The 25,595-nt window shown below is 44.5% G+C and overlaps 2 protein-coding genes across 3 annotated transcripts; both read left to right on the forward strand.

Annotated features, from left to right (window-relative positions):
• Positions 1 to 5,222: 5,222 nt before the first annotated feature.
• LOC106564334 (dynein axonemal light chain 4) lies at positions 5,223 to 7,362 on the forward strand. 2 transcript variants are annotated; one of them, XM_014130381.3, is made up of 4 exons: positions 5,223 to 5,339; positions 5,762 to 5,845; positions 5,942 to 6,025; positions 6,202 to 7,362. In XM_014130381.3, the coding sequence occupies exons 2-4, from the start codon at positions 5,774 to 5,776 to the stop codon at positions 6,364 to 6,366; spliced, it is 321 nt and encodes a 106-aa protein (XP_013985856.1). In that variant the 5' UTR covers positions 5,223 to 5,339; positions 5,762 to 5,773; the 3' UTR covers positions 6,367 to 7,362. The 2 variants fall into 2 exon arrangements, with proteins under 2 accessions (XP_013985856.1, XP_013985857.1); XM_014130382.3 differs by having other exon boundaries at positions 5,234 to 5,335.
• A 6,429-nt stretch (positions 7,363 to 13,791) lies between these two features.
• Positions 13,792 to 24,279, forward strand: LOC106591397 (extracellular serine/threonine protein kinase FAM20C). Its single transcript, XM_082958441.1, has 10 exons — positions 13,792 to 14,342; positions 15,270 to 15,445; positions 16,086 to 16,164; positions 17,417 to 17,509; positions 17,791 to 17,906; positions 18,240 to 18,420; positions 19,530 to 19,639; positions 22,874 to 22,955; positions 23,276 to 23,335; positions 23,994 to 24,279. Exons 1-10 carry the CDS (start codon positions 13,792 to 13,794, stop codon positions 24,277 to 24,279), a joined length of 1,734 nt encoding a protein of 577 aa, XP_082814567.1.
• The last annotated feature ends 1,316 nt before the right edge of the window (positions 24,280 to 25,595 follow it).

Raw genomic sequence — 25,595 nt, forward strand, 5'->3', positions numbered from 1 at the left:
CTATTGCGACTCACAAAACCTCTCACAAAGATGCAATTGTAACGGCCCAGCACAATGTATTGCCATAGAAATAGCTGTTGCGAGACACATGGATCCTGTAAATTAAGACGTCAATTGATTTCTTAGATTCATAATATCCATCTGGTTGACTTAAAGGGGCAATCTGTTAAGTGATTCGTACATCCATTGGGGCAGGGTGTCCGCTTTGTTGTTGTTTGAACTGCAGATTCGCCCTTTACAGTGATTTGTGACCTGTCTCAATGGTTTTTTTTTTAATGTAAAGCTGATGGAATGGAATGTATATCTGTATGCATGAGAAAAGCTTTTTCAAAATTACAGGTCAGAGGTCAGATTTCTAAATAGTCCTGTTTCCAAGACAGCAACAACACAAAAACGTACAACAATATTAACTATTGAATGGTGCGCTTCACCCCACAAAGCCCAAAATGAATACGCACCTCAAAGAATGTGTATTTAGCTCTTTCTTACCTTCACAGAATTGCTTAATAAGTGTGTGAAAAAGGGACATTGGGACACTGATGTTGAGTTGAGGGGTGTAGTGAAGAAAATGTACCTGGATTATTGGGTGTCCTTCCCCCCCACTCCACCATTGACATATGGTTGTAAAGTGCCTGTCTGGGTATTACACGCCCAATGCAAATGTCAAATGTATTTTATTTTCTCTCTCTGTCTCTCTCTGTCTCTCTCTCTCTCTCTCTCTCTCTCTCTCTCTCTCTCTCTCTCTCTCTCTCTCTCTCTCTCTCTCTCTCTCTCTCTCTCTCCTGCTATTGGTTATGATGTTATTGTAACCAGCTGTGATGTCAGTAAGTGTTGTGCTTGTTCGTCTTGTGCACCTCCATGGATCTTCTATGATATTGTGACAATATGTGGATGAATAAAATAAAATGGTTATGATGTTGTAAGGAGGTACGTTATGGCTTACTGTGTGTGTATGGTCAAATCTTGTGTGTGTGTGTTTTTGTGTGTATGTGTGTGTGTGTGTCGTGACTGGTCCTCTACCCACACAGAAGGAACTATGGAGTTGAACTGTGCTGCTCTCTGATCTAGTATCATCTCTCCCACACTAACTGTTATGTATCTTCTCTCTCCCTTAAAGGGATACTGTTACTTATCTGTCTTTCTCTCTTAAAGGGATACTTTATGTATCTGTCTCTCTCTCTTAAAGGGATACTTTATGTATCTGTCTCTCTCTCTTAATGGGATACTGTTATGTATCTGTCTCTCTTAAAGGGATACTTTATGTCTCTGTCTTTCTCTCTCTTAAAGGGATACTTTATGTATCTGTTTCACTTTCTTAAAAGGATACTGTATGTATCTGTCTCTCTTTCTTAAAGGGATACTTTATGTATCTGTCTCTCTTTCTTAAAGGGATACTTTATGTATCGGTCTCTCTCTCTCTTAAAGGGATACTTTATGTAGCTGTCTCTTTCACTTAAAGGGATACTTTATGTAGCTGTCTCTTTCACTTAAAGGGATCATTTCAGGGACACTTCCCCAGAGTCAGATGAACTTGTGGATGCCATTTTTATGTCTCCGTGTCCAGTATGAAGCAAGTTAGAGGTGGTTTCATATGCCAATGCTAACTAGCATTAGCACAATGAATGGAAGTCTATGGGTATATACTAGCATGCTAGCAGATACCCATAGACTTCCAGTCATTGCGCTAACGCCAGTTAGCAATTGCGCTAGCTCTAGTTAGCAACATCCTTCAAATTGTTTGTTATTCTGTCTACCCACTTCAACACTATAGTCTTGCCTCTACTTTACAATCTTTGTTAGGTCCCCCTCTCTCTGTCTCTATCTATTTCCCAGGCAAACACACACACACACACACACACACACACACACACACACACACACACACACACACACACACACACACACACACACACACACACACATCAGCTTGGGATATTAGCATCACATGTAGTCACAGCCCCACTCCCTCTCCTCTCCTCCTGAATAATACATGAGCTTTAATTACCTGTCACTCAGCTCTAGTCCCTACTGTCTCTCTCTTCCTCTGCATCCCTCCGCCTCTCTCTTTCTATCTTTCCCTCCATCTCTCTATGCCTCTTTCATCCCCCTCTTTGTCTAACCTTCTCTAGCCCTCCGTCCCTCTCTCTATCCCTTTGTATATCTCTTTCTCTCTATGTACCCCCTCCCTCTCTCTCTTTCCTCCCACCTGTATCTTTCACTATCCCTCCATATTTCATTCCCTGCATCCTCTCCTGCTCTCTGATATTTACGTCATCCCCTCTACCCTTTTCCTTCCCTTCTTTCTCATTAGATTCTAATCTACTTTTCTTTTTAGTTTCTCATCCTCCTCTTTTTGATCTTTTAGTCACTATTCATCCATTCTGACCTCCTGGACATGACCCATTATTTCTCATGTTGCGTCACCCCCACACCACATCCTGGACATGGCCCATTATTTCTCATGTTGCGTCACCCCCACACCACATCCTGGACATGGCCCATTATTTCTCATGTTGCGTCACCCCCACACCACATCCTGGACATGGCCCATTATTTCTCATGTTGCGTCACCCCCACACCACATCCTGGACATGGCCCATTATTTCTCATGTTGCGTCACCCCCACACCACATCCTGGACATGGCCCATTATTTCTCATGTTGCGTCACCCCCACACCACATCCTGGACATGGCCCATTATTTCTCATGTTGCGTCACCCCCACAACCCCCCTCTTTCTTTATCACGCTCTCTCACCACCAGTCAGTCAGTCAGTCAGTCACAACCGTTGGTTTTTCAGGGTAAAACAAACAACACTTCCTCTATGGTTGTCTGCATCCCAAATGACATCCTATGTCCTACTTTTCACCAGAGTCCTATTTGTCTGGGTCAAAAGTGGTGCACCATCAAGGGAATAGGGTGCTCTTTGGGAAGCAGACGTTGTTATGTGAGTCAGCTTCTCTCTCTCTCTGCCAGAGATGATGAATGTCTGTGGCTAAGTGCCAAATGGCACCCTTTCCCCTGCATAGTGTACTACCTTTGACCAGTGGCTCATAGGGTTTTTGACCAGGGCCCATTGTGCACTAGATAGGGAATAGGGTGCCATTTGAGACTGTGTTAGGTTCTCCACTGTGATGTCCTTACCCACCTTTCTTTTTCTCCTCTGATCTCTCTCTCTGCCTCTCCTCCTCTTCCCTGTTGGTCCAGCTGGTGGATCTGCTGTCGTTATTTACACTTTCCCATCTGTCAGACACTTCTCCTGCTCTCCCTCGTTTTATCTCTCCCTCTATCATTCTTCTCCCTCCTTATTTGTTCATCTCTGTATCTTGTTTCCTCTCTCTTTCTAGTAGGGTAGAGTCTTTATGATCACCAGTTCATTTAGCAGCATGTGGTAAAAACTAAATAAATACATGACAATACATGTACACCACAACAGTATATACAGCAACATGGAAACATCACACAATACTACTAGGATACAGATGATTGACAAAGCTGATAGCTCCCCCCCTCTCTCTCTCTATCTCCCTCTAGTGGATGAGGATAAGGCTAGTCCATCTAATCTTCTCTCATTAATGAGTTTAGTTGGGGATTACGACATGACTCACCTCCCTACACTCTTGAGTTTTTGAACACACACACACACACACACACACACACACAAGCACACACGAAAACACACACACACACACACACACACAAGCACACACGAAAACACACACGAAAACACACACACACACACACACACACACACACACACACACACACACACACACACACACACACACACACACACACACACACACACACACACACACACACACACACACACACACACTTCAATATAATTCCTTGACTTCTGAAGTGGGACTCCAACTCCAACTAATGTCATAACCTCAGGTGGTTCATTCAGGCTGATCAAAGCCCAGTGAACCCATGATGTCATGATGCCAACCCCCATAGAAATATAACTAATACCTGCTCTAGTAATTCTATTTCTATGGTAAATCTATTATCTAATGTGACCCTAATCTAAAAAACATTCATTTAATGAATGATTCATTGTCTCTCACAGCATACATACTCATCACACACACACACACACACACACACACACACACACACACACACACACACACACACACACACACACACACACACACACACACACACACACACACACACACACACACACAGAGAGAGACAGAGAGAGAGAGAGAGAGAGAGAGCAAAAGAGAGAGAAAGAGAGAGAGAGAGAGAGAGAGAGCAAACGAGAGAGAAAGAGAGAGAGAGAGAGAGAAAGAGATTACTCCTCCCTTTTGTCATCAGCTCAATGTGATCTGTTGTTTTTGTCCATCTCTCCAGGAATTGATAATCCGCAATAATCCACAACTGGAATCATTATTATCTCCTGGACAATATGTACTCAGTATATTCCCAAGAAACTGAACTCATATACCTTTTGATAAAACATTGTAATGAGACAATAAATCAAATTGGTCTAGAGTCACTATTGTTACATCACAAACGGCACCCTATTCCCTATACAGTGCACTACTTTTGACCAGGGCCCATTACATACTTAATGTTGGCAGGTAGCCTAGTGGTTAGAGTGTTGGGCCAGCAACCAAAAGGTTGGTGGATCAAGGCCCTGAGCTGACAAGGTAAAAATCTGTTGTTCTGCCCCTGAACAAGGCAGTTAACCCACTGTCATTGTAAATAAGAATTTATTCTTAACTGACTTGCCTAGTTAAATAAAGGTTAAATAAATATAAATAAATTGAATGCTAGGGCCTACAATAGACCTAGTCTATTTGATTCTTGTTTGCAACTGTGCATAAATCCACATTTATTTCTCTTTTTTTTCATGCAGGATATTTGTGTTAAAACCTCCACCTGGGGTTTCAAACAAACAGATGTGGCTGCAATCACAACTTAATAGGCCTATGGGTCATGCAGACAGACCAGACAGGATACCGTAGGGAGGAGAGAGAAACAAGACATATAAAGTTGGCATAAGTACACTGAAATAAAATTGTCAATGTAGCTAGCTAAGAAAATGTATTGCTTCCAAATGACACATCCTTTTAAAAACAAAGCCATATGATTTATATCAATCTGTTTATGTTGAGCAGAGCACTGACAAACTCATCACCGTCTTGCCAGGGGTTAGGAGCGATTGATTGACAGGCTTCTAAACCACTGAAGAAGACGCTCGGCTAAGTAGGCGGGTTTTTAATTTTCCTGTTGAAGGGATCCGTTTGTTGCTATGGTTGAAAATGTCTCCTTAACAACCGGACTAAAAGTGGAGTGAACTTGGGTTGTATTACCAAACAGTACGTAAGTACAAAATGCAGTACCTTTCTAAAACGTATCTCTACAATATAATCACATACATTACAACGGGCAAGTAAGAATTCAAGTTATTTTGGAAGTGAAAACAACAGCATGTAGTCGGCTATTGCTACCTAGCCAAATTGCTAACGTTAGCCTGCTAGCTACCCATCAAAACAAAGCTACCGGTACATAAAAAAAACACACAAAAAAACATGTTAAGCCAGACTTTGGCAAGCAACATAGCTACGCATTTAACTTTAGCTGGCACACGTTCTCATCCATGCACTGGGTAGGTTGACCTAACGTACCAATAGTTCATCAGTAACGTTAGCTAGCTAAGTTAGCTTGCTACAAAGTTGCTGATTCGTTTAGCTAGCTATTAATAACAAGCTAGTTAAGCCTTAACCAATGTCTCTGTATTTCAGCTGTGGGGTGGAATGGCAGAGACAGTAGAGAGCAAGAAAGAAGAGGCAGACTACAAAAGGCTGCACAGCTTTCCTCTTATCAGGGTGAGGTGTGTGTGTGTGTGTGTGTGTGTGTGTGTGTGTGTGTGTGTGTGTGTGTGTGCGTGCGCGTGCGTAATAATGACATGTTTCCCTCCGCAGCACACAGACATGCCAGAGGAGATGAGAGTTGAGACCATGGAGCTCTGTGTCACAGCCTGCGAGAAGTTCGCTACCAACAACGAGGTGTGTGTGTAAAATGCAGAGCTATGACACCTGGAAAGTTTGTTTGGATATGACTAGCAGCGTGACATCAGTACCTATGGTGAGTTACTGTACTTGACAAATATCTCTCTCTCTCTCTCTCTCTCTCCCTTTTCACTCCCCCCACCTCCCACTCCATCCCCCTCTCCCTCTCTCAGAGTGCAGCGAAGATGATCAAGGAGTCGATGGATAAGAAGTTTGGCAGCTCGTGGCACGTGGTGATCGGCGAGGGCTTCGGCTTCGAGGTGACACACGAGGTCAAGAACCTGCTCTACATGTTCTTTGGAGGAAGCCTGGCCGTGTGTGTCTGGAAGTGCTCCTAGCATCAACAACCACACTAGATCTATATATCTGTGTGTCTATCTACACTAATATATAATATATATACACAAAAGTATAGTGGATTCGGCCATTTCAGCCACACCCGCTGACAGGTGTATAAAATCGAGCACACAGCCATGCAATCTCTATAGACAAACATTGGCAGTAGAATGGCCTTACTGAAGAGCTCAGTGACGTTCAACGTGGCACCGTCATAGGATGCCACCTTTCCAACAAGTCAGTTCATCAAATCTCTGCCCTGCTAGAGCTGCCCCGGTCAACTGTAAGTGCTGTTATTGTGAAGTGGAAACGTCTAGGAGCAACAATGGCTCAGCCGTGAAGTGGTAGGCCACACAAGCTCACAGAATGCGACCGCTGATGCGTGTAGCGTGTAAAAACCATCTGTCCTCAGTTGCAACACTCACTACTATCTATCTGTCCATGGATCATCTCTCTCTCTCTGTCGGTTAGCTTTCTCTTTCTTATTCTCTCCCGTCTGAATTGATTTGCCGTATTCTGTCCAATTTGACTTGTTCTTAAAGTGCTGTGTGTGAATTCACTTCGACACAAATTAAATGCAGCCAGGGTCTCCAATATCCGTGTGTGTGTGTGTGTGTGTGTGTGTGTGTGTGTGTGTGTGTGTGTGTGTGTGTGTGTGTGGGTGTGGGTGTGGGTGTGGGGGGGGGGGGGGGGACACACTTTCTTCTCATTGACTCCATTTAATATGATTTTGTATTTTATAATTGTAAGTATGTGTAAATACTTTGATGCCGATTTAGATTTTTAAAATATTTTTCAGTTTTTTATAATGCTATGTCTGATTGTTAGGTGAAGAGGACAGAAACAACAGACCAGCCCAATACAGATACAGTACATACAACTGTTGTTGACAAACAATTTGTTAGTATTTGTAGCTGACAGGTTGATACTGGCAATGTGATTGATTTTCTGTTTGAAATGAACTGATTGTGAAATAAAACCTGAATTGTACTGAGAAACATACTCACTACGAGTGTTACTGTCTAGTTTTCTGTGAGGTAGAGCCTCTCTTTCACATCTCTTTCTCTATCTCATTCCTCTCTTCTTTCTATCTTCTTTAAATGGTACATAGAGAGGGGGGGTAACCAATTTTGGGAAGGGGAGACAGAGACTTGATGATTTGTTTTGTGGAAGACATGTTCTTGGGATTACAGAATGTCCTAACACTCATTAGTTACTAGAGACCTGGTTGGTTGCTATAGGGACATGGTTACATGAGGATAGAATATGGTTGCTATAGGGACATGGTTACATGAGGATAGAATATGGTTGCAATAGGGACATGGTTACATGGGGATAGAATATGGTTGCTATAGGGACATGGTTACATGGGGATAGAATATGGTTGCTATAGAGACATGGTTACATGGGGATAGAATATGGTTGCTATAGGGACATGGTTACATGGGGGTAGAATATGGTTGCTATAGGGACATGGTTACATGGGGATAGAATATGGTTGCTATAGGAACATGGTTACATGGGGATAGAATATGGTTGCTATAGGGACATGGTTATATGGGGATAGAATATGGTTGCTATAGGCAGCAGCTTGAGAAAGGACTTGGACTTTTTTTGCCCTCAGAGCAGCCTCAATTCGTCAGGGCATGGACTCTACAAGGTGTTGACAGCATTCCACAGGGATGCTGGCCCATGTTGACTCCAATACTTTTCATAGTTGTGTCAAGTTGGCTGGATGTCCTTTGGGTGGTGGACCATTCTTGATACACACAAGAAACTGTTGAGTGTGAAAAACCCAGCAGCGTTGCGGTTTTTGACACAAACCAGTGCGCCTGTCACTTACTGCCATACCCCGTTCAAAGGCACTTAAATGTCTTGTCCATTCACCCTCTGAATGGTACACATACACAATCCATGTCTCAATGCTTAAAAATCCTTCTTAAACCTGTCTCCTCCCGTTCATCTACAATGATTTAAGTGAATTTAACAAGTGACATCAATAAGGGATCATAGCTTTCACCTGGATTTACCTGGTCATGTCATGGAAAGAGCAGGTGTTCATAATGTTTTGTCCACTCAGTGTATATAGGGGATAGAAGTCATTTTCTTTATGGGAGGATATCAGGGAGACATATTTGACAAAATAATTTATCTGAAAAGAGACTATAGGGGAGGTGAGAATGCAAGATTTTGACAGGAGGGGAAAGTGACACAATTTTGACGAAGGAAAATACAAGGATTTTGACAGAGAAAGAAAGCAGGATTAGTGAAAGGAGGGAAAAGAACGAGGGAGATTTTGGCAGAGGGGAAAGCGAGAGAGGGACAGATTTTGTTGTTGACAGATTATTACATGGGTAGTGTGTGTTGCAATCTGGACAGAAGCAGCTGCTTACTCAAAGACTGACCTCTGATCAGGTCACCTTGTCCTCTGACAACACACACAATGTCTCTCGTTAGACTCTGTGTCGTCTCTCTCCGTCTCTCTCTTTCACACACACAAGAACCTACTGATGTAACAATAGCTATAATAGCCAACATGTTTTGAGACTTCCCAGTAAACATTTAGCCACCCTCAGGTACCCTGTTTGATCCTCATGTATTATTCAGGTCCGATGCCCTTTATCTCCTCCCCTGTGTGTGTATGTGTGTGTCTTTATATATCTCATCCCCTGTGTCTCTCTGCTCTGCTGAAATATTAATAAAGAACCAAAGAGTCAGACTGAGACTGCCCTACAACCTCTCAACAGTACATTACAATACATTACAGTACAGCCTACATACTGATAACCAAAGAGTCACACTGAGACTGCCCTACAACCTCTCAACAATACATTACAGTACAGCCTGCACATTGATAGACATTGTCATAGTAATACCACATATAATTCCAAAAGTGTAGTCTAGAATTAAGCTGTTATTTACTGTTGCAGGTAAATAAATCGTGAAGAGCTGCACAGTTGTGGATCTCAGGGCAATTATTGCTGATTGAACTATGCAAAAAAACGATCTATACAAATAAAATGAATTGAATGAATGCACCATTACTGGTTAATACCACAGAAATGAATCTATGATATCCGTATGGTTTATAGTTGACATGGCTAAATAGTCTATACTACACTCTGATATATTGGTATATCTGTACTAAGATCTCTATATGGTATATAGAGCTGTCCGGTATGGACAAAAATCCTAAATCCATTTCCTGAATTGATACGGTAATGATAAATACAGCGATAAGTTTCTAACATGAATGTTCACCACAGTGTTTTTTTATTACCCTTTAAACTACTATTACTGGTCTGATTGTCCCATTAACAATCACCCATTAGCAAACTTATTTAACTTTAAACTTCACATTTCTCTAGTATAGGCTACTATTATCATAAAGAACGATATCAGCAAACTGCCTACAATAAGAGGTCGGTATGGTTGCTGTCGATCATTTCCTGTTTATCTTCCCAGCTCTAGTATATGCCTGATACAGCTAAATAGTCTATACTAGATATCGATATACTGCTCTATCTATACCAGGATCACAATATAATCTATGGTTGATATAGCTAAATAGTCTATACTAAATAATTCTATACTGCTCTATCTATACCAGGATCTCTATATAATCATTGGTTGATACAGATAAATAGTCTATACTAGATAATGATATACTGCTCTATCTATACTAGTATCTCTATATAATCTATGGTTGGCACAGCTAAATAGTCTATACTATATAATGATATACTGCTATATCTCTGTTTGGTTGTAGGCTTCAAATGTCTGTGACAAGAGGTTCATTTTTACTTCATACTGCCATGTTAGAAACCGTTGCTGCTGTATCTTAGCAACCTCTCCACTGGACAGAGCGGTAGATGCTGGACTGGCCATGACCGGTGTGTGTGTGTGTGTGTGTGTGTGTGTGTGTGTGTGTGTGTGTGTGTGTGTGTGTGTGTGTGTGTGTGTGTGTGTGTGTGTGTGTGTGTGTGTGTGTGTGTGTGTGTGTGTGTGTGTGTGTGTGTGTGTGTGTGTGTGTGTGTGTGTGTGTGTGTGTGTGTTTCTTGTTAGAGAAAACTCACAGAATTCAATAACTGCATACAAAACAGGTAAAGAAAAAGAGAGAGTCGGCTCTTAGAATGTGAACGAACTTTAGAAGTAATGTAAGGAATATAAATAAAGGGTTGGAGAGAGAGAGAGAGAGAGAGGAGAGAGAGAGAGAGGGGGGAGAATGAGAGAAGAGAGAGAGAGGGAGAGAAAGAGAGAAGAGAGAGAATGAGAGGAGAGAGAGAGGGGATAGAGAGAGAGAGAGGGAGAGAGAGAGAGAGGAGAGGGGGAGAATGAGAGAAGAGAGAGAGGGAGAGAGAGAGAAGAGAGAGAATGAGAGGAGAGAGAGAGGGGAGAGAGAGAGAGAAAATGAGAGGAGAGAGAATGAGAGGAGAGAGGGAGAGGTAGAGATAGAGAGAATGAGAGGAGAGAGAGAGAGCGAGAGGGGGTGTGTGTAAAGAGAAAGCAAGGGATGATTTTTTTTCATCCTGTCCGTGCCAGTAGGCCTCTATTGAGAATTGATTAAGCATAATCCAATATTAATGTGACTGTGTGCATCCATGTGTGTGTTTGTCCGAAGAAGCATAGTGAAAGGTACATCGGAGTCTGAGCCGTATGGGAGCCGTTACATCATCAGCTCTAATGGAGGGAAGAAGAAAAGGAGAGGGGAAGGATACAGTTGGATGGGAAAGAGAGGAGAAGAAATATTCCTCCTTTAGAGTGTCACACACGCATCCACACACACACGCACACACACACATCCACACACACACGCATCCACACACACACGCACACACACACACCCACGCGCACACGCGCACACGCACGCACGCACGCACGCACCCACGCACGCACGCACACACGCACCCACCCACGCACGCACACACACACACGCACAGACACACACTGCAGTGTTACACTGAGCTGGCATACAAATGTTTGTTTGTCTTTTATTAACTTGGTTAATCATCTCATAAATCCCTGTGTGTCTTCTGTGTTTGAGTGTGTGTGTGTGTGTGTGTGTGTGTGTGTGTGTGTGTGTGTGTGTGTGTGTGTGTGTGTGTGTGTGTGTGTGTGTGTGTGTGTGTGTGTGTGTGTGTGTTGTGTGTGTGTTAGGATCTGTTTCTTTACATGATGTTAATGCTACAGTACATGATGAAAGTACAGTGGGACAGACAGACAGACAGACAAACAGATATACATTATATATACAAAAGTATGTGGAGGGACCAACTCCATATTAATGCCCATGATTTTGGAATGAGATGTTCGACAAGCAGGTGTCCATATACTTTTGGCCGTGTAGTGTATATAGAGGGGCAGATAGAAAGAGAGAAATACTGAAAGGTAGACATACAAACAGACAAACAGACAGACAGACAGACAGACAGACAGACAGACAGACAGACAGACAGACAGACAGACAGACAGACAGACAGACAGACAGACAGACAGACAGACAGACAGACAGACAGACAGACAGACAGACAGACAGACAGACAGACAGACAGAAAGAGGGATGAGTAAACAACTTTATTGCTCTAACAGCATGCCACTCGGGTCACCCTAACCTGGCACACCTCCCTGCCTATGCCAGGGGACAAAGAGATAGAGTGATGGAAGGGATAGAGAGATAGAGAGAAAACAGATGAATATAGGTTGACCAGATATCAGAGCTCTGTCTCATTCCGGGGAGTGAGGAAACAAGAAAGAAACAAGAAAGAAGAAGGAGGAGAACATTGGGGGGGAAACCTTTAAAGAAAGAAAGGTGAGTAACGAGGGAAGGAGAAAGGAGAGAGGAGAGAGGAGAAAGAGAGGTGGTAAAATGATACCTACTTCACTCATTCGTTTCAGTGACCTTCTATAGAAGGGGGATGTGGTCGTGCCTGGGAGAGTCTGTGCTTTGTCCTGAGTTGACCGTTGTCTATTACTGCAAACCAAATGGCACCCTATTCCCTACAGAAAGAGGTAGTTGTATTGGGGTGGTATCTAGGGACAGAAAGAGGTAGTTGTATTGGGGTGGTATCTCGGTAAAGAAAGAGGTAGTTGTATTGGGAGGTATCTAGGTAGTTGTATTGGAGGGTATCTAGGTAGTTGTATTGGAGGGTATTTAGGTAGTTGTTTCGGGGGTATCTAGGTAGTTGTATCGGGGGGTATCTAGGTAGTTGTATCGGAGGGTATCTAGGTAGTTGTTTCGGGGGTATCTAGGTAGTTGTATCGGAGGGTATCTAGGTAGTTGTTTCGGGGGTATCTAGGTAGTTGTATCGGGGGTATCTAGGTAGTTGTATCGGAGGGTATTTAGGTAGTTGTTTCGGGGGTATCTAGGTAGTTGTTTCGGGGGTATCTAGGTAGTTGTATCGGGGGTATCTAGGTAGTTGTTTCGTGGGTATCTAGGTAGTTGTATCGGGGGTATCTAGGTAGTTGTATCGGAGGGTATCTAGGTAGTTGTTTCGGGGGTATCTCGGTAGTTGTTTCGGGGGTATCTAGGTAGTTGTTTCGGGGGTATCTAGGTAGTTGTTTCGGGGGTATTTAGGTAGTTGTTTCGGGGGTATCTAGGTAGTTGTATCGGGGGTATCTAGGTAGTTGTATCGGAGGGTATCTAGGTAGTTGTTTCATAGGTATCTAGGTAGTTGTATCGGGGGTATCTAGGTAGTTGTTTCGGGGGTATCTAGGTAGTTGTATTGGAGGGTATCTAGGTAGTTGTTTCGGGGGTATCTAGGTAGTTGTATCGGAGGGTATTTAGGTAGTTGTATCGGAGGGTATTTAGGTAGTTGTTTCGGGGGTATCTAGGTAGTTGTATCGGAGGGTATTTAGGTAGTTGTATCGGAGGGTATTTAGGTAGTTGTATTGGAGGGTATCTAGGTAGTTGTATCGGGGGGTATCTAGGTAGTTGTATCGGAGGGTATCTAGGTAGTTGTATCGGAGGGTATCTAGGTAGTTGTATCGGAGGGTATCTAGGTAGTTGTATCGGAGGGTATCTAGGTAGTTGTATTGGAGGGTATCTAGGTAGTTGTATTGGAGGTATCTAGGTAGTTGTATTGGAGGGTATCTAGGTAGTTGTATTGGAGGGTATCTATGCCAGAATAGAGGGCTGCTCTGACTTTCGAATGGTCGAGTCTCTAGAGACTTCTTTCTATCTCTCACTCCACGCTGTTTCTGAGACTCTTTCCTTCCCTCGTTCCTCTAACTTTCTCTCTCATTCTCCCACATTCACCCCCCAACCTCTCCTCCTCATCCTCCTCCTTTCTCTCTCTCCAATCCTCCCTCATCCTTTCACCTATATTTATCCAGTTTTTCTCCTCTTCCTCCTACTCTCTCTTCCTTCTATCTCCTCCTTTACATATTTTTGTCTCTGTCTTTCTCAACTCTTTCTCTCCCTCAGGACGATGAGGTGGTATACGCGCCGTCGCTCTCGGACTGTCTGCCTATCGCTGGCCATTGCCTCCCTCTCTCTCCACCTCCTCCTCGCCGTCCTATCCCGCTCCGTCTACCAGAACCCCTGTGATGCCCCCTCCCCTCGTCAGACACACCTCCACACCCTCCGAGCCCTGGTGGATACCAACTACACCTCCAGGATGTCGGACAACCACGCCAGCTATGCCAAGATACCCCCGGACACCAGAAAAGTGGACTCTTCCCATATGGACAGCAATGGCCCTCAAAAATTGGCCGAAAAGGACGCTGTCACAACCAAAATGGCCGTCAAGGTAGGTCATGGACGTAAGGAGGAAGGGCCTGTAGACTCACTCAACATGACGGTAAGGGTAGGAAAGTTTGGCTCGATGGGGATGAAGCCTATGGGGTCCAGGATGTCGAAATTAGAGGCTCTTTTTAGCCACCCGCTCTACAACATGCCAACCCCGCCCATCCATGAAGATGATTGGCTGCTGAAGGTGAAGCCCAAAGGGAAGGCGCGCGAGACGAGCACACAGATGTGGTGAGTTTAGGGAAGTAGCGTGATTGTTCTGAAAAAACAGACAAGCTTTTTAAGTGCATCAAGGACACATGCTGCATGATCCTTTAGTTCATTATGGCAAATATCCCTCCTGTTTCTCCTAGCATTACCTCCTCTTCCTCCTCTTCCTCTGAACGACTTTTCTCTTGTCCTCTTCTCCTGTCAGTCATCTCCTCCTCTGAACTACTTCTCTCTTGTCCTCTTCTCCTGTCAGTCACCTCCTCCTCTGAACTATTTCTCTCTTGTCCTCTCCTCCTGTCGTCTCCTCCTCTGAACTACTTCTCTCTTGTCCTCTTCTCCTGTCAGTCACCTCCTCCTCTGAACTATTTCTCTCTTGTCCTCTCCTCCTGTCGTCTCCTCCTCTGAACTACTTCTCTCTTGTCCTCTCCTCCTGTCGTCTCCTCCTCTGAACTACTTCTCTCTTGTCCTCTCCTCCTGTCGTCTCCTCCTCTGAACTACTTCTCTCTTGTCCTCTCCTCCTGTCGTCTCCTCCTCTGAACTACTTCTCTCTTGTCCTCTCCTCCTGTCGTCTCCTCCTCTGAACTACTTCTCTCTTGTCCTCTCCTCCTGTCGTCTCCTCCTCTGAACTACTTCTCTCTTGTCCTCTCCTCCTGTCGTCTCCTCTGAACTACTTCTCTCTTGTCCTCTCCTCCTGTCGTCTCCTCCTCTGAACTACTTCTCTCTTGTCCTCTCCTCCTGTCGTCTCCTCCTCTGAACTACTTCTCTCTTGTCCTCTCCTCTTGTGTCTCCAACCCTCCTCTCTTCTCCTCCTCTTCCTCCTTTGAACTACTTCTCTCTTGTCCTCTCCTCCTGTCGTCTCCTCCTTTGAACTACTTCGCTCTTGTCCTCTCCTCTTGTGTCTCCAACCCTCTTCTCCTCTCCCTCTCTTTCCCCCTCCACCCTCCCCAGGGTGAGTGACAGTGACATCGGCGATGACTCAGCCCATTGGAACAGGAGCAGTGACATCCACCCCCCCTGGCTGAGGTTCCATCTTGGTATCTCCCGTTGGCAGCTCTACCCCCACCTGGACCCCAACATGGCATCTCTTGCTCAGCAGCTCAGCACACACCGTATCGTCAGCGCAGGTGTGTGTGTGTGTGTGGCGGAATAGGGGGAAGTTCCCCCTTGACACTGGTCTTGGATCAGTTTAGCAATTTCCCCACTAAGGGGGTTAAGGTTAGAATTGGGGGAGGGGAAGCTGATCCTAGATGTCTGTCAAAGGGAAACTTCACACTGGAGTGTGTGTGGGTGGTGTGGGTGGTGTGCGTGGGTGGTGTGTGTGTTGGGGAGGGATCTTGGGAGCCTGATTGTTGGGGGGTGGGAGATATGGGGGCGTTATGTCCTGTACACACAGAGGATGAAGAGCACCATCTCCCATAGTTGGGAGGTAGTCTCTGTTGTGATGTTTAGAGTCAGGTATGGGGAGACCACTAGTGGATTAACGTAGAACTGCAGGATGAAAACAAACACTGGATGACGTTATTTAGTTTCAAACAAGGTAACCCTGTGTGTGTGTGTGTGTGTGTGTGTGTGTGTGTGTGTGTGTGTGTGTGTGTGTGTGTGTGTGTGTGTGTGTGTGTGTGTGTGGTGTGTGTGTGTGTGTGTGTGTGTGTGTGTGTGTGTGTGTGTGTGTGTGTGTGTGTGTGATAGAGAGAGCTCAGTGTGTACTCAGTATGTGAATGTCAAGTGTTGCTATGGTAACCCGTCTCTCTCTATCTCTCTCAGTGCAGAAGTCTGGAGGGACACAGCTCAAGCTGGTGATGTCATTTCCTAACTACGGACAGGCCATGCTCAAACCAATGAAGTGAGAGACTTACACACGCACGCACACACGTACAGCACCAGTCAAAAGTTTGGACACACCTACTCATTCAAGGGTTTTTCTTAATTTGTACTATTTTCTACATTGTAGAATAATAGTGAAGACATCAAAACTATGAAATAACACTCGTGGAATCATGTAGTAACCAAAAAAGTGTTAAACAAATCAAATTATATTTTATATTTGAGATTCTTCAAAGTAGCCACTCTTTGCCTTGATGACAGCTTTGCGCACTCTTGGCATTCTCTCAACCAGCTTAATGAGGTAGTCACCGGGAATATATTTTAATTAACAGGTGTGCCTTGTTAAATGTTAATTTTAGAGAATTTCTTTCCTTCTTAATGCGTTTGAGCCAATCAGTTGTGCTGTGACAAGGTAGGGGTGGTATACAGAAGATAGTCCTATTTGGTAAAAGACCAAGTCCATATTATGGCAAGAACAGCTTAAATAAGCAAAGAGAACGACAGTCCATCATTACTTTAAGAAATTAAGGTCAGTCAATCCGTAGAATTTATAGAACTCTGAAAGTTTCTTCAAGTGCAGCCGCAAGAACCATCAAGCACAGAGTTCAAGTAACAGACACATCTCAACATCAACTGTTCAGAGGAGACTGTGTGAATCAGGCATTGATGGTTGAATTGCTGCAAAGAAACCACTGCTAAAGGACACTAATAATAAGAAGCGACTTGCTTGGCCCAAGAAACACGAGCAATGGACATTAGACCGGTGGAAATCTGTCCTTTGGTCTGATGAGTACAAATTTGAGATTTTTGGTTCCAACCGCCGTGTCTTTGTGGGACGCAGAGTAGGTGAACGGATGATCTCCGCATGTGTGGTTCCCACCGTGAAGCATGGAGGAGGAGGTGTGATGGTGTGAGTGTGCTTTGCTGGTGACACTGTCAGTGATTTATTTAGAATTCAAGGCACACTTAACCAGCATGGCCACCACAGCATTCTGCAGCGATACGTCATCCCATGTGGTTTGTTCTTAGTGGGACTATAATTTTGTTTTTCAAAAGGACAATGACCCAAAACACACCTTTAAGATGTGTAAGGGCTATTTGACCAAGTAGGAGAGTGATGGAGTGCTGCATCAGATGACCTAGCCTCCACAATCACCCGACCTCAACCCAATTGTGATGGTTTGGGGTGTATAGTCTGAATATCTGTGTTCCTGTGTTGACTGTGTATCGTCTGTATAGCTGTGTTCCTGTGTTGACTGTATCTCTGTCAGACAAGAGCGTGATGAGGAGACCAACTTCAACCTCTACTACTTCTCTGACTTTGAGAGACACAACGCAGAGATCGCTGCATTTCACCTGGACAGGTAAACGATGAGTCTGTTTCTCACCTTGATAGCAACAGCCAGGGGAGTATATAGCATACCACACCACTGACTGAAATGGTGGAGAATGATGAGAAGACATTGAGAAGCATTAAACATGGACTCCTCTCTCTCTCTCTCTCTCTCTCTCTCTCTCTCTCTCTCTATCCCCCTCTCCCATCTGCCTCTGCCTCTCTCTCCTCTCCCTCTATCTACACCCCCCCACCTCTCCCATCTCTCTCCCCTGTCCCTCCTCTTCTCTCCACTCACCTCCTCTCTCTCAGGGTGTTGGGTTACAGACGGATCCCCCCAGCGGTAGGGAGGCTGGTTGACGTGGTAACAGAGATCAAAGACATCACCACTGACCACAAACTGGCCCGGACCTTCTTCACCTCTCCTGGTCTGTTTATCATTATATCACTCCTTCCTTCCTTCACTCTATCCCTCTATCACACTCACCCCACCTCCCTCTCTCTCACTCCTCTTTCTTTGCCAACTCTCTCCTTATATTACATGTTTCACATCTCTGTTTTCTCTAGTGGGGAATATGAAAATAGATGCTGCATATTATTTAGAGGAAAGGCAATTTTTGCTGAATTAATTTCTTTCATTTTCAATCTTTCTCTCTGTCAGCTCTTGAATTGCTACCTCTCCTGTCATCTACACTGATGATGAAGAGAAGAGTGCACTCAAACTCTCCTCTCCCCCCTCCATCCCCCTTTATCTCCCCTAGTGAATAATGTGTGTTTCTATGGCCAGTGTTCCTACTACTGCAGTACGGAGCACGCTGTGTGTGGTCGACCCCAGAACCTGGAGGCCTCCCTGGCCATGATGCTGCCGGACCCCTCCCTGGCCACCAGACGTACCTGGAGGTCTCCCTGGAAACGCTCCTACAGCCGCAGCAAACTGGCAGTGTGGGTATAGAGTCTATAGCTATATCTATAGATAGATAATAACTCTAACCCTAGCCTCAACTCCAACCCTAGCCTCAACTCTAACTCTAACCGTAGTCTCAACTCCAACCCTAGCCTCAACTCTAACCCTAGCCTCAACTCTAAAACTAGACTCAACCCTAAAACTAGACTCAACCCTAACTCTAACCCTAGCCTCAACCATAACTTGAACCCTCAACCCTAACTCTAACCCTAGTCTCAACTCTAACCCTAGCCTCAACTTTAACTCTAACCCTCAACCCTAACTCTAACCCTCAACCCTAACTCTAACCCTAGCCTCAACTCTAACCCTAGCCTCAACTCTAACCCTAGCCTCAACTCTAACCCTAGCCTCACCCCTAACTCTAACCCTCAACCCTAACTCTTAACCTAGTCTAAACGCTAACTCTAACCCTAGCCTCAACTCTAACTCTAACCCTCAACCTTAACTCTAACTCTAAACCTAGCCTAAACCCTAACTCTAACCCTAGCCTCAACTCTAGCTCTAAACCTACACTCAACCCTAACTCTAACCCTAGCCTCAACCCTAACTCTAACACTCAAACCTAACTCTAACCCTAGCCTCAACCCTAATTCTAACCCTAACTCTAACCCTCAACCCTAACTCTAACCCTCAACCCTAACTCTAACCTTCAACCCTAACCCTAGCCTCAACCCTAATTCTAACCCTCAACCCTAACTCTAACCCTCAACCCTAACTCTAACCCTAGCCTCAACCCTAATTCTAACCCTCAAACCTAACTCTAACCCTCAACCCTAATTATAACCCTCAATCCTAACTCTAACCCTCAACCCTAACTCTAACCCGAGCCTCAACCCTAATTCTAACACTAAACCCTAATTCTAACCCTCAACTCTAACTCTAACCCTAGCCTCAACCCTAATTCTAACCCTCAACCCTAATTCTGACCCTAAACCCTAATTCTAACCCAAGCCTCAACCCTAATTCTAACCCTAAACCCTAACTCTAACCCTAGCCTCAACCCTAATTCTAACCCTCAACTCTAACTCTAACCCTCAATCCTAACTCTAAAACTACCCTCAACTCTAACCCTGTTGTCACGTTGCAGGTGGGAGAAAGACCCAGACTACTGTGACAGAGTGAAGAAGACCCCACCATACAACAAGGGAACCAGACTGGTGGACCTGATAGACATGACTATACTAGACTTCCTCATGGGTAGGTCTGGGTTGGGGAGGGAGGGAGACTGGTGGACCTGATAGACATGACTATACTAGACTTCCTCATGGGTAGGTCTGGACTGGGGAAGGAGACTGGTGGACCTGTTAGACATGACTATACTAGACTTCCTCCTGGGTAGGTCTGGGTTGGGGAGGGAGGGAGACTGGTGGACCTGTTAGACATGACTATACTAGACTTCCTCATGGGTAGGTCTGGACTGGGGAAGGAGACTGGTGGACCTGTTAGACATGACTATACTAGACTTCCTCCTGGGTAGGTCTGGGTTGGGGAGGGAGACTGGTGGACCTGATAGACATGACTATACTCAAATCAAATCAAATCAAATGTATTTACATAGCCCTTCTTACATCAGCTGATATCTCAAAGTGCTGTACAGAAACCCAGCCTAAAACCCCAAACAGCAAGCAATGCAGGCGTAGAAGCACGGTGGCTAGGAAAAACTCCCTAGAAAGGCCAAAACCTAGGAAGAAACCTAGAGAGGAACCAGGCTATGAGGGGTGGCCAGTCCTCTTCTGGCTGTGCCGGGTGGAGATTATAACAGCACATGGCCAAGATGTTCAAATGTTCATAAATGACCAGCATGGTCAAATAATAATAATCATTGTAGTTGTCGAGGGTGCAACAAGTCAGCAACTCAAGAGTAAGTGTCAGTTGGCTTTTTCATAGCCGATCTTTGAGAGTATCTCTACCGTTCCTGCTGTCTCTAGAGAGTTGAAAACAGCAGGTCTGGGACAGGTAGCACGTCCGGTGAACAGGTCAGGGTTCCAGCAGGTCTGGGACAGCAGGTCTGGGACAGGTAGCACGTCCGGTGAACAGGTCAGGGTTCCAGCAGGTCTGGGACAGCAGGTCTGGGACAGGTAGCACGTCCAGTGAACAGGTCAGGGTTCCATAGCCGCAGGCAGAACAGTTGAAACTGGAGCAGCAGCACGGCCAGGTGGACTGGGGACAGCAAGGAGTCATCATGCCAGGTAGTCCTGACGGATGGTCCTAGGGTTCAGGTCCTCCGAGAGAGAGAAAGAAAGAGAGAAAGAGAGAATTAGAGAGAGCATATTTAAATTCACACAGGACACCGGATAAGACAAGAGAAATACTCCAGATGTAACAGATTCAACCTAGCCCCCCGATACATAAACTACTGCAGCATAAATACTGGAGGCTGAGACAGTAGGGGTCAGGAGACACTGTGGCCCCATCCGATGAAACCCCAGACAGGACCAAACAGGCAGGATATAACCCCACCCACTTTGCCAAAGCACAGCCCCCACACCACTGGAGGGATATCTCCAACCACCAACCTACCATCCTGAGACAAGGCCGAGTATAGCCCACAAAGATCTCCGCCACGGCACAACCCAAGGGGGGGCGCCAACCCAGACAGGAAGACCACGTTAGTGACTCAACCCACTCAAGTGACGCACCCCTCCCAGGGACGGCATGGAAGAACACCAGTAAGCCAGTGACTCAGCCCCGTAATAGGGTTAGAGGCAGAGAATCCCAGTGGAGAGAGGGGAAACTGGCCAGACAGAGACAGCAAGGGCGGTTCGTTGCTCCAGCCTTTCCATTCACCTTCACACCCTTGGGCCAAACTACACTTAATCATAGGACCTACTGAAGAGATGAGTCTTCAGTACAGACTTAAAGGTTGAGACTGAGTCTGCGTCTCTCAAATGGGTAGGCAGACGATTCCATAAAAATGGAGCTCTATAGGAGAAAGCCCTGCCTACAGCTGTTTGCTTAGAAATTCTAGGGACAATTAGGAGGCCCACGTCTTGTGACCGTAGCGTACGTGTAGGCATGTACGGCAGGACCAAATCGCAAAGATAGGTAGGAGCAAGCCCATGTAATGCTTTGTAGGTTAGCAGTAAAACCTTGAAATCAGCCCTTGCCTTAACAGGAAGCCAGTGTAGGGAGGCTAGCACTGGAGTAATATGATCACATTTTTTGGTTCTTGTCAGGATTCTAGCAGCCGAATTTAGCACTAACTGAAGTTTATTTAGTGCTTTATCCGGGTAACCGGAAAGTAGAGCATTGCAGTAGTCCAACCTAGAAGTAACAAAAGCATGGATTAATTTTTCTGCATCATTTTTGGACAGAAAGTTTCTTATTTTTGCAATGTTACGTAGATGGAAAAAAGCTGTCCTTGAAACAGTCTTGATATGTTCTTCAAAAGAGAGATCAGGGTCCAGAGTAACGCCGAGGTCCTTCAAAGTTTTATTTGAGACGACTGTACAACCATCCAGATGAATTGTCAGATTCAACAGAAGATCTCTTTGTTTCTTGGGACCTAGAACAAGCATCTCTGTTTTGTCCGAGTTTAAAAGTAAAAAGTTTGCAGCCATCCACTTCATTATGTCTGAAACACAGGCTTCTAGCGAGGGCAATTTTGGGGCTTCACCATGTTTCATTGAAATGTACAGCTGTGTGTCATCCGCATAGCAGTGAAATTTAACCTGTTGGGGCTAACCAGGTTAACCTGAAAGGCTGGAGCAACGAACCGCCATTATGTTTTCGAATGACATCCCCAAGAGGTAAAATATATAGTGAAAACAATAGTGGTCCTAAAACGGAACCTTGAGGAACACCGAAATTTACAGTTGATTTGTCAGAGGAAAAACCATTCACAGAGACAAACTGATATCTTTCCGACAGATAAGATCTAAACCAGGCCAGAACTTGTCCATGTAGACCAATTTGGGTTTCCAATCTCTCCAAAAGAATGTGGTGATCGATGGTATCAAAAGCAGCACTAAGATCTAGGAGCATGAGGACAGATGCAAAGCCTCGGTCTGACGTCATTAAAAGGTCATTTACCACCTTCAAAAGTGCAGTCTCAGTGCTATGATGGGGTCTAAAACCAGACTGAAGCGTTTCGTATACATACTAGACGTCCTCATGGGTAGGTCTGGGCTGGGGAAGGAGACTGGTGGACCTGATAGACATGACTATACTAGACTTCCTCATGGGTAGGTCTGGGCTGGGGAGGGAGGGAGACTGGTGGACCTGATAGACATGACTTTACTAGACTTTCTCATGGGTAGATCTGGGTCAGGACATAATAACATATTAGAACTATGATAGTAATGATACTGTAATAATAATACCTTTCTATTGTGCTGTTCATGGAGACCAGTCTTTTCAATTAGCAGAAAGAGGAAAAAGCAGAAAATAAAACACAAACAAACGAGTTCAACACAAATTATTTTGTTCCAGGTAATATGGACCGACACCACTATGAGACGTTTGAGAAGTTTGGCAGCAACACTTTCCTTCTGCACTTAGACAATGGGAGGGCGTGAGTATCCTGACAATGAAATTGATGATCTGTTTTTTTTAATGGTGTGTGCATGCATGTGTGTGTGTCTGAAATTGACGCTATGTCTGTGTGCTGACTACAGGTTTAACTAACGTTAGTTGATTGTAACACTGACACTGTCTGTGTGCTTACTACAGGTTTAACTAACGTTAGTTGATTGTAACACTGACACCGTCTGTGTGCTGACTACAGGTTTAATAACGTTAGTTGATTGTAACACTGACACTGTCTGTGTGCTGACTACAGGTTTAATTAACGTTAGTTGATCGTAACATTGAGACTGTGTGTGCGGACTACAGGTTTGGACGTCACTCTAAAGATGAACCCTCTATCCTGACACCTCTGGAGCAGTGCTGCAGGTATAACATGGGGTGCATAATTAAGCACCCCCAAGACTCGATGTCCGCACCCCCGCAGGAATCTAAGTAGCATAATAAAAACATCTCCATAAAAATCAATCTGTTTCAGATAGCGATATCTGTTTTTGCATGGGCTGCGTCTCAATCCACCCCATCCACCGATGTCAGCCTTCCGCATCTACAGTGGGAGGTGGCAGAGCTACAGCGGTATTTTTCAGACCAGCAGACATCCAGAAATTTGTATTTCTCAAAACATAGATAGCATCCGAACGGTTTGGCATACAAAGTAATTTGACCACTCTATGGAAAGATGAGACTCACGAACACGATGGTGTTTTAACAAAAGGGGTTAAAAAATACAATCATTTCCTTATAACGCTCAGATATAGGATAGACACTTGAAAACAAACTTCCTTCTGCTGTATTGTTTTTCCATGTATGAATCTGTTATTCAATGTGTTTCTGTAGACAAAAAAAAAATGTTTTATATACCAAGAGGTCCTAAAATTCTAAATAAAATAACTAAATGACTCTTGGTATGACCATCTTAAAACAATTCAGTATGTTATCTTAGTAGAACCCCTACCACCGCCTCACGATCATAATTTATTTATCTTCTTTCTCATAACTCTCACTCCATCACCCTCTCTCTCTCCAGGATCCGTCGCTCCACCCTCCTACATCTGCGTCTCCTCTCCCTGCCCCAGTACCGTCTCAGTGATGTCATGAGGGACTCTCTTTCCCATGATCCTCTATTCTCCGTGGCCCCCCTCCTCTCGGAGCTGCACCTCTCCGCCCTGGACCGTCGCCTAGTGACCGTGCTCCAAACCGTGAGCCGTTGCCAGGAGCGACAACGTAGTCGCCATGGAGAAGGCGATGATGTCATCTATGAGGATGTCACTGATTACAAGACTTTGGTTAAACACGTGACACCTGCACGGTAGTGTGGTCACGCCCCCTCGACAACAGCACTTCAACCGCCTGAAGAAATTATGTCATGGCGCAATCACCATGGTGATGATGATTTGTGTGTGACGTCATTGCATCGGCAAGTCACAAGAGTGACATATTTACACTTGGAGTTCTTGGCATCATTCGTTTGTCTCCTAACTGTTAGAGAGGTTAGCTGTGTCCGAAGTGTCACCCAAACAGTACAGTATGTAGGGAATAGGATGCCATTTCAGACACATACTATGTGTAGGTTTAGCGTGGTGTATGGATGGGATGGGATGTGATGTTTAAATCACTGTGTACATTTATTATTAGGCCTCATTAAATAAATCTGATTATATTGTGTTATTCAATACATGGAACGTACCTAGTGAAATCAAGCTCAGTTTTAGCATATACTTTTATTTAAGAGTATAGTTCAACCCTAAATCAAAGTCATTCTAATTGAGTAATGATATTGCATTTTACAAAACCATTTTACAAATAAACAAACAATTATAATATTAATAGCAACATGTGATTGAAGGGCCCGATTCAGACTTGAGATGAGTAGACTCAACATTGTGACTTAATGTCACACGTGTCGTAGTGGAGAGAAGACCAAGGCGCAGCGGGAATGTGGATACTCATCTTTTTAATCAAAACACGAGAAAAGCATCCACAGGGAAAAAAACAATAAACATTACTCACGACGGCAACAGTGTAGCAGGCTAACAAACGCAGTGCTCACAAACAATTACCCACAAACACACAGACAAACACACCCTACTAATATAGGACTCCCAATCAAAGGCAACTCAACACACCTGCCTTCAACTGGGAGTCCCACCCCAATTAACTATACATAGAAAACCAAAGCTAGACAGAACGTAGACACACATACCAAAACACAAAAACCTCTGCCACGCCCTGACCAAAACTAATACAATTACTCCCTCTGCTGGTCAGGACGTGACACTTAAGTCCATGTGAAGTCAAATTATCTCCAGTATGAATAGGGCCCGAAGTGAAGAACAGTGTGGTTGTACAGTCTTGTACATTAATTGGTAATGAAGTTACAGCAATGATTTCCCAATTTGTTGTGCCGTCACCCACAGCGACTCAAAAGACTATGGGCAACATTTTCCTCTCGCTAAACCTCACGCAAAGAGTTAAAGAAATACTGCTTTATGACGAGTTTGGTATTCAAATCAAATTTATTTTTATATAGCCCTTCGTACATCAGCTGATATTCTCAAAGTGCTGTACAGAAACCCAGCCTAAAACCCCAAACAGCAAGCAAAGCATGTGAAAGAAGCACGGTGGCTAG

This window comes from Salmo salar, chromosome 12 (assembly GCF_965601325.2).
Source record: "Salmo salar chromosome 12, fSalSal1, whole genome shotgun sequence".
Taxonomy (NCBI): domain Eukaryota; kingdom Metazoa; phylum Chordata; class Actinopteri; order Salmoniformes; family Salmonidae; genus Salmo; species Salmo salar.

What these genes read in the sequence shown, in the direction of transcription:
- LOC106564334 (XM_014130381.3), top strand. Translation starts at nt 5,774, where the DNA reads ATGGCAGAGACAGTAGAGAGCAAGAAAGAAGAGGCAGACTACAAAAGG. An exon ending in ACAGCTTTCCTCTTATCAGG is followed by an intron (nt 5,846 to 5,941) that starts GTGAGGTGTGTG and finishes TTCCCTCCGCAG; the next exon opens with CACACAGACATGCCAGAGGA. An exon ending in AGTTCGCTACCAACAACGAG is followed by an intron (nt 6,026 to 6,201) that starts GTGTGTGTGTAA and finishes TCCCTCTCTCAG; the next exon opens with AGTGCAGCGAAGATGATCAA.
- LOC106591397 (XM_082958441.1), top strand. Translation starts at nt 13,792, where the DNA reads ATGAGGTGGTATACGCGCCGTCGCTCTCGGACTGTCTGCCTATCGCTG. An exon ending in AGCCGCAGCAAACTGGCAGT is followed by an intron (nt 18,421 to 19,529) that starts GTGGGTATAGAG and finishes GTCACGTTGCAG; the next exon opens with GTGGGAGAAAGACCCAGACT. An exon ending in CACTTAGACAATGGGAGGGC is followed by an intron (nt 22,956 to 23,275) that starts GTGAGTATCCTG and finishes TGCGGACTACAG; the next exon opens with GTTTGGACGTCACTCTAAAG.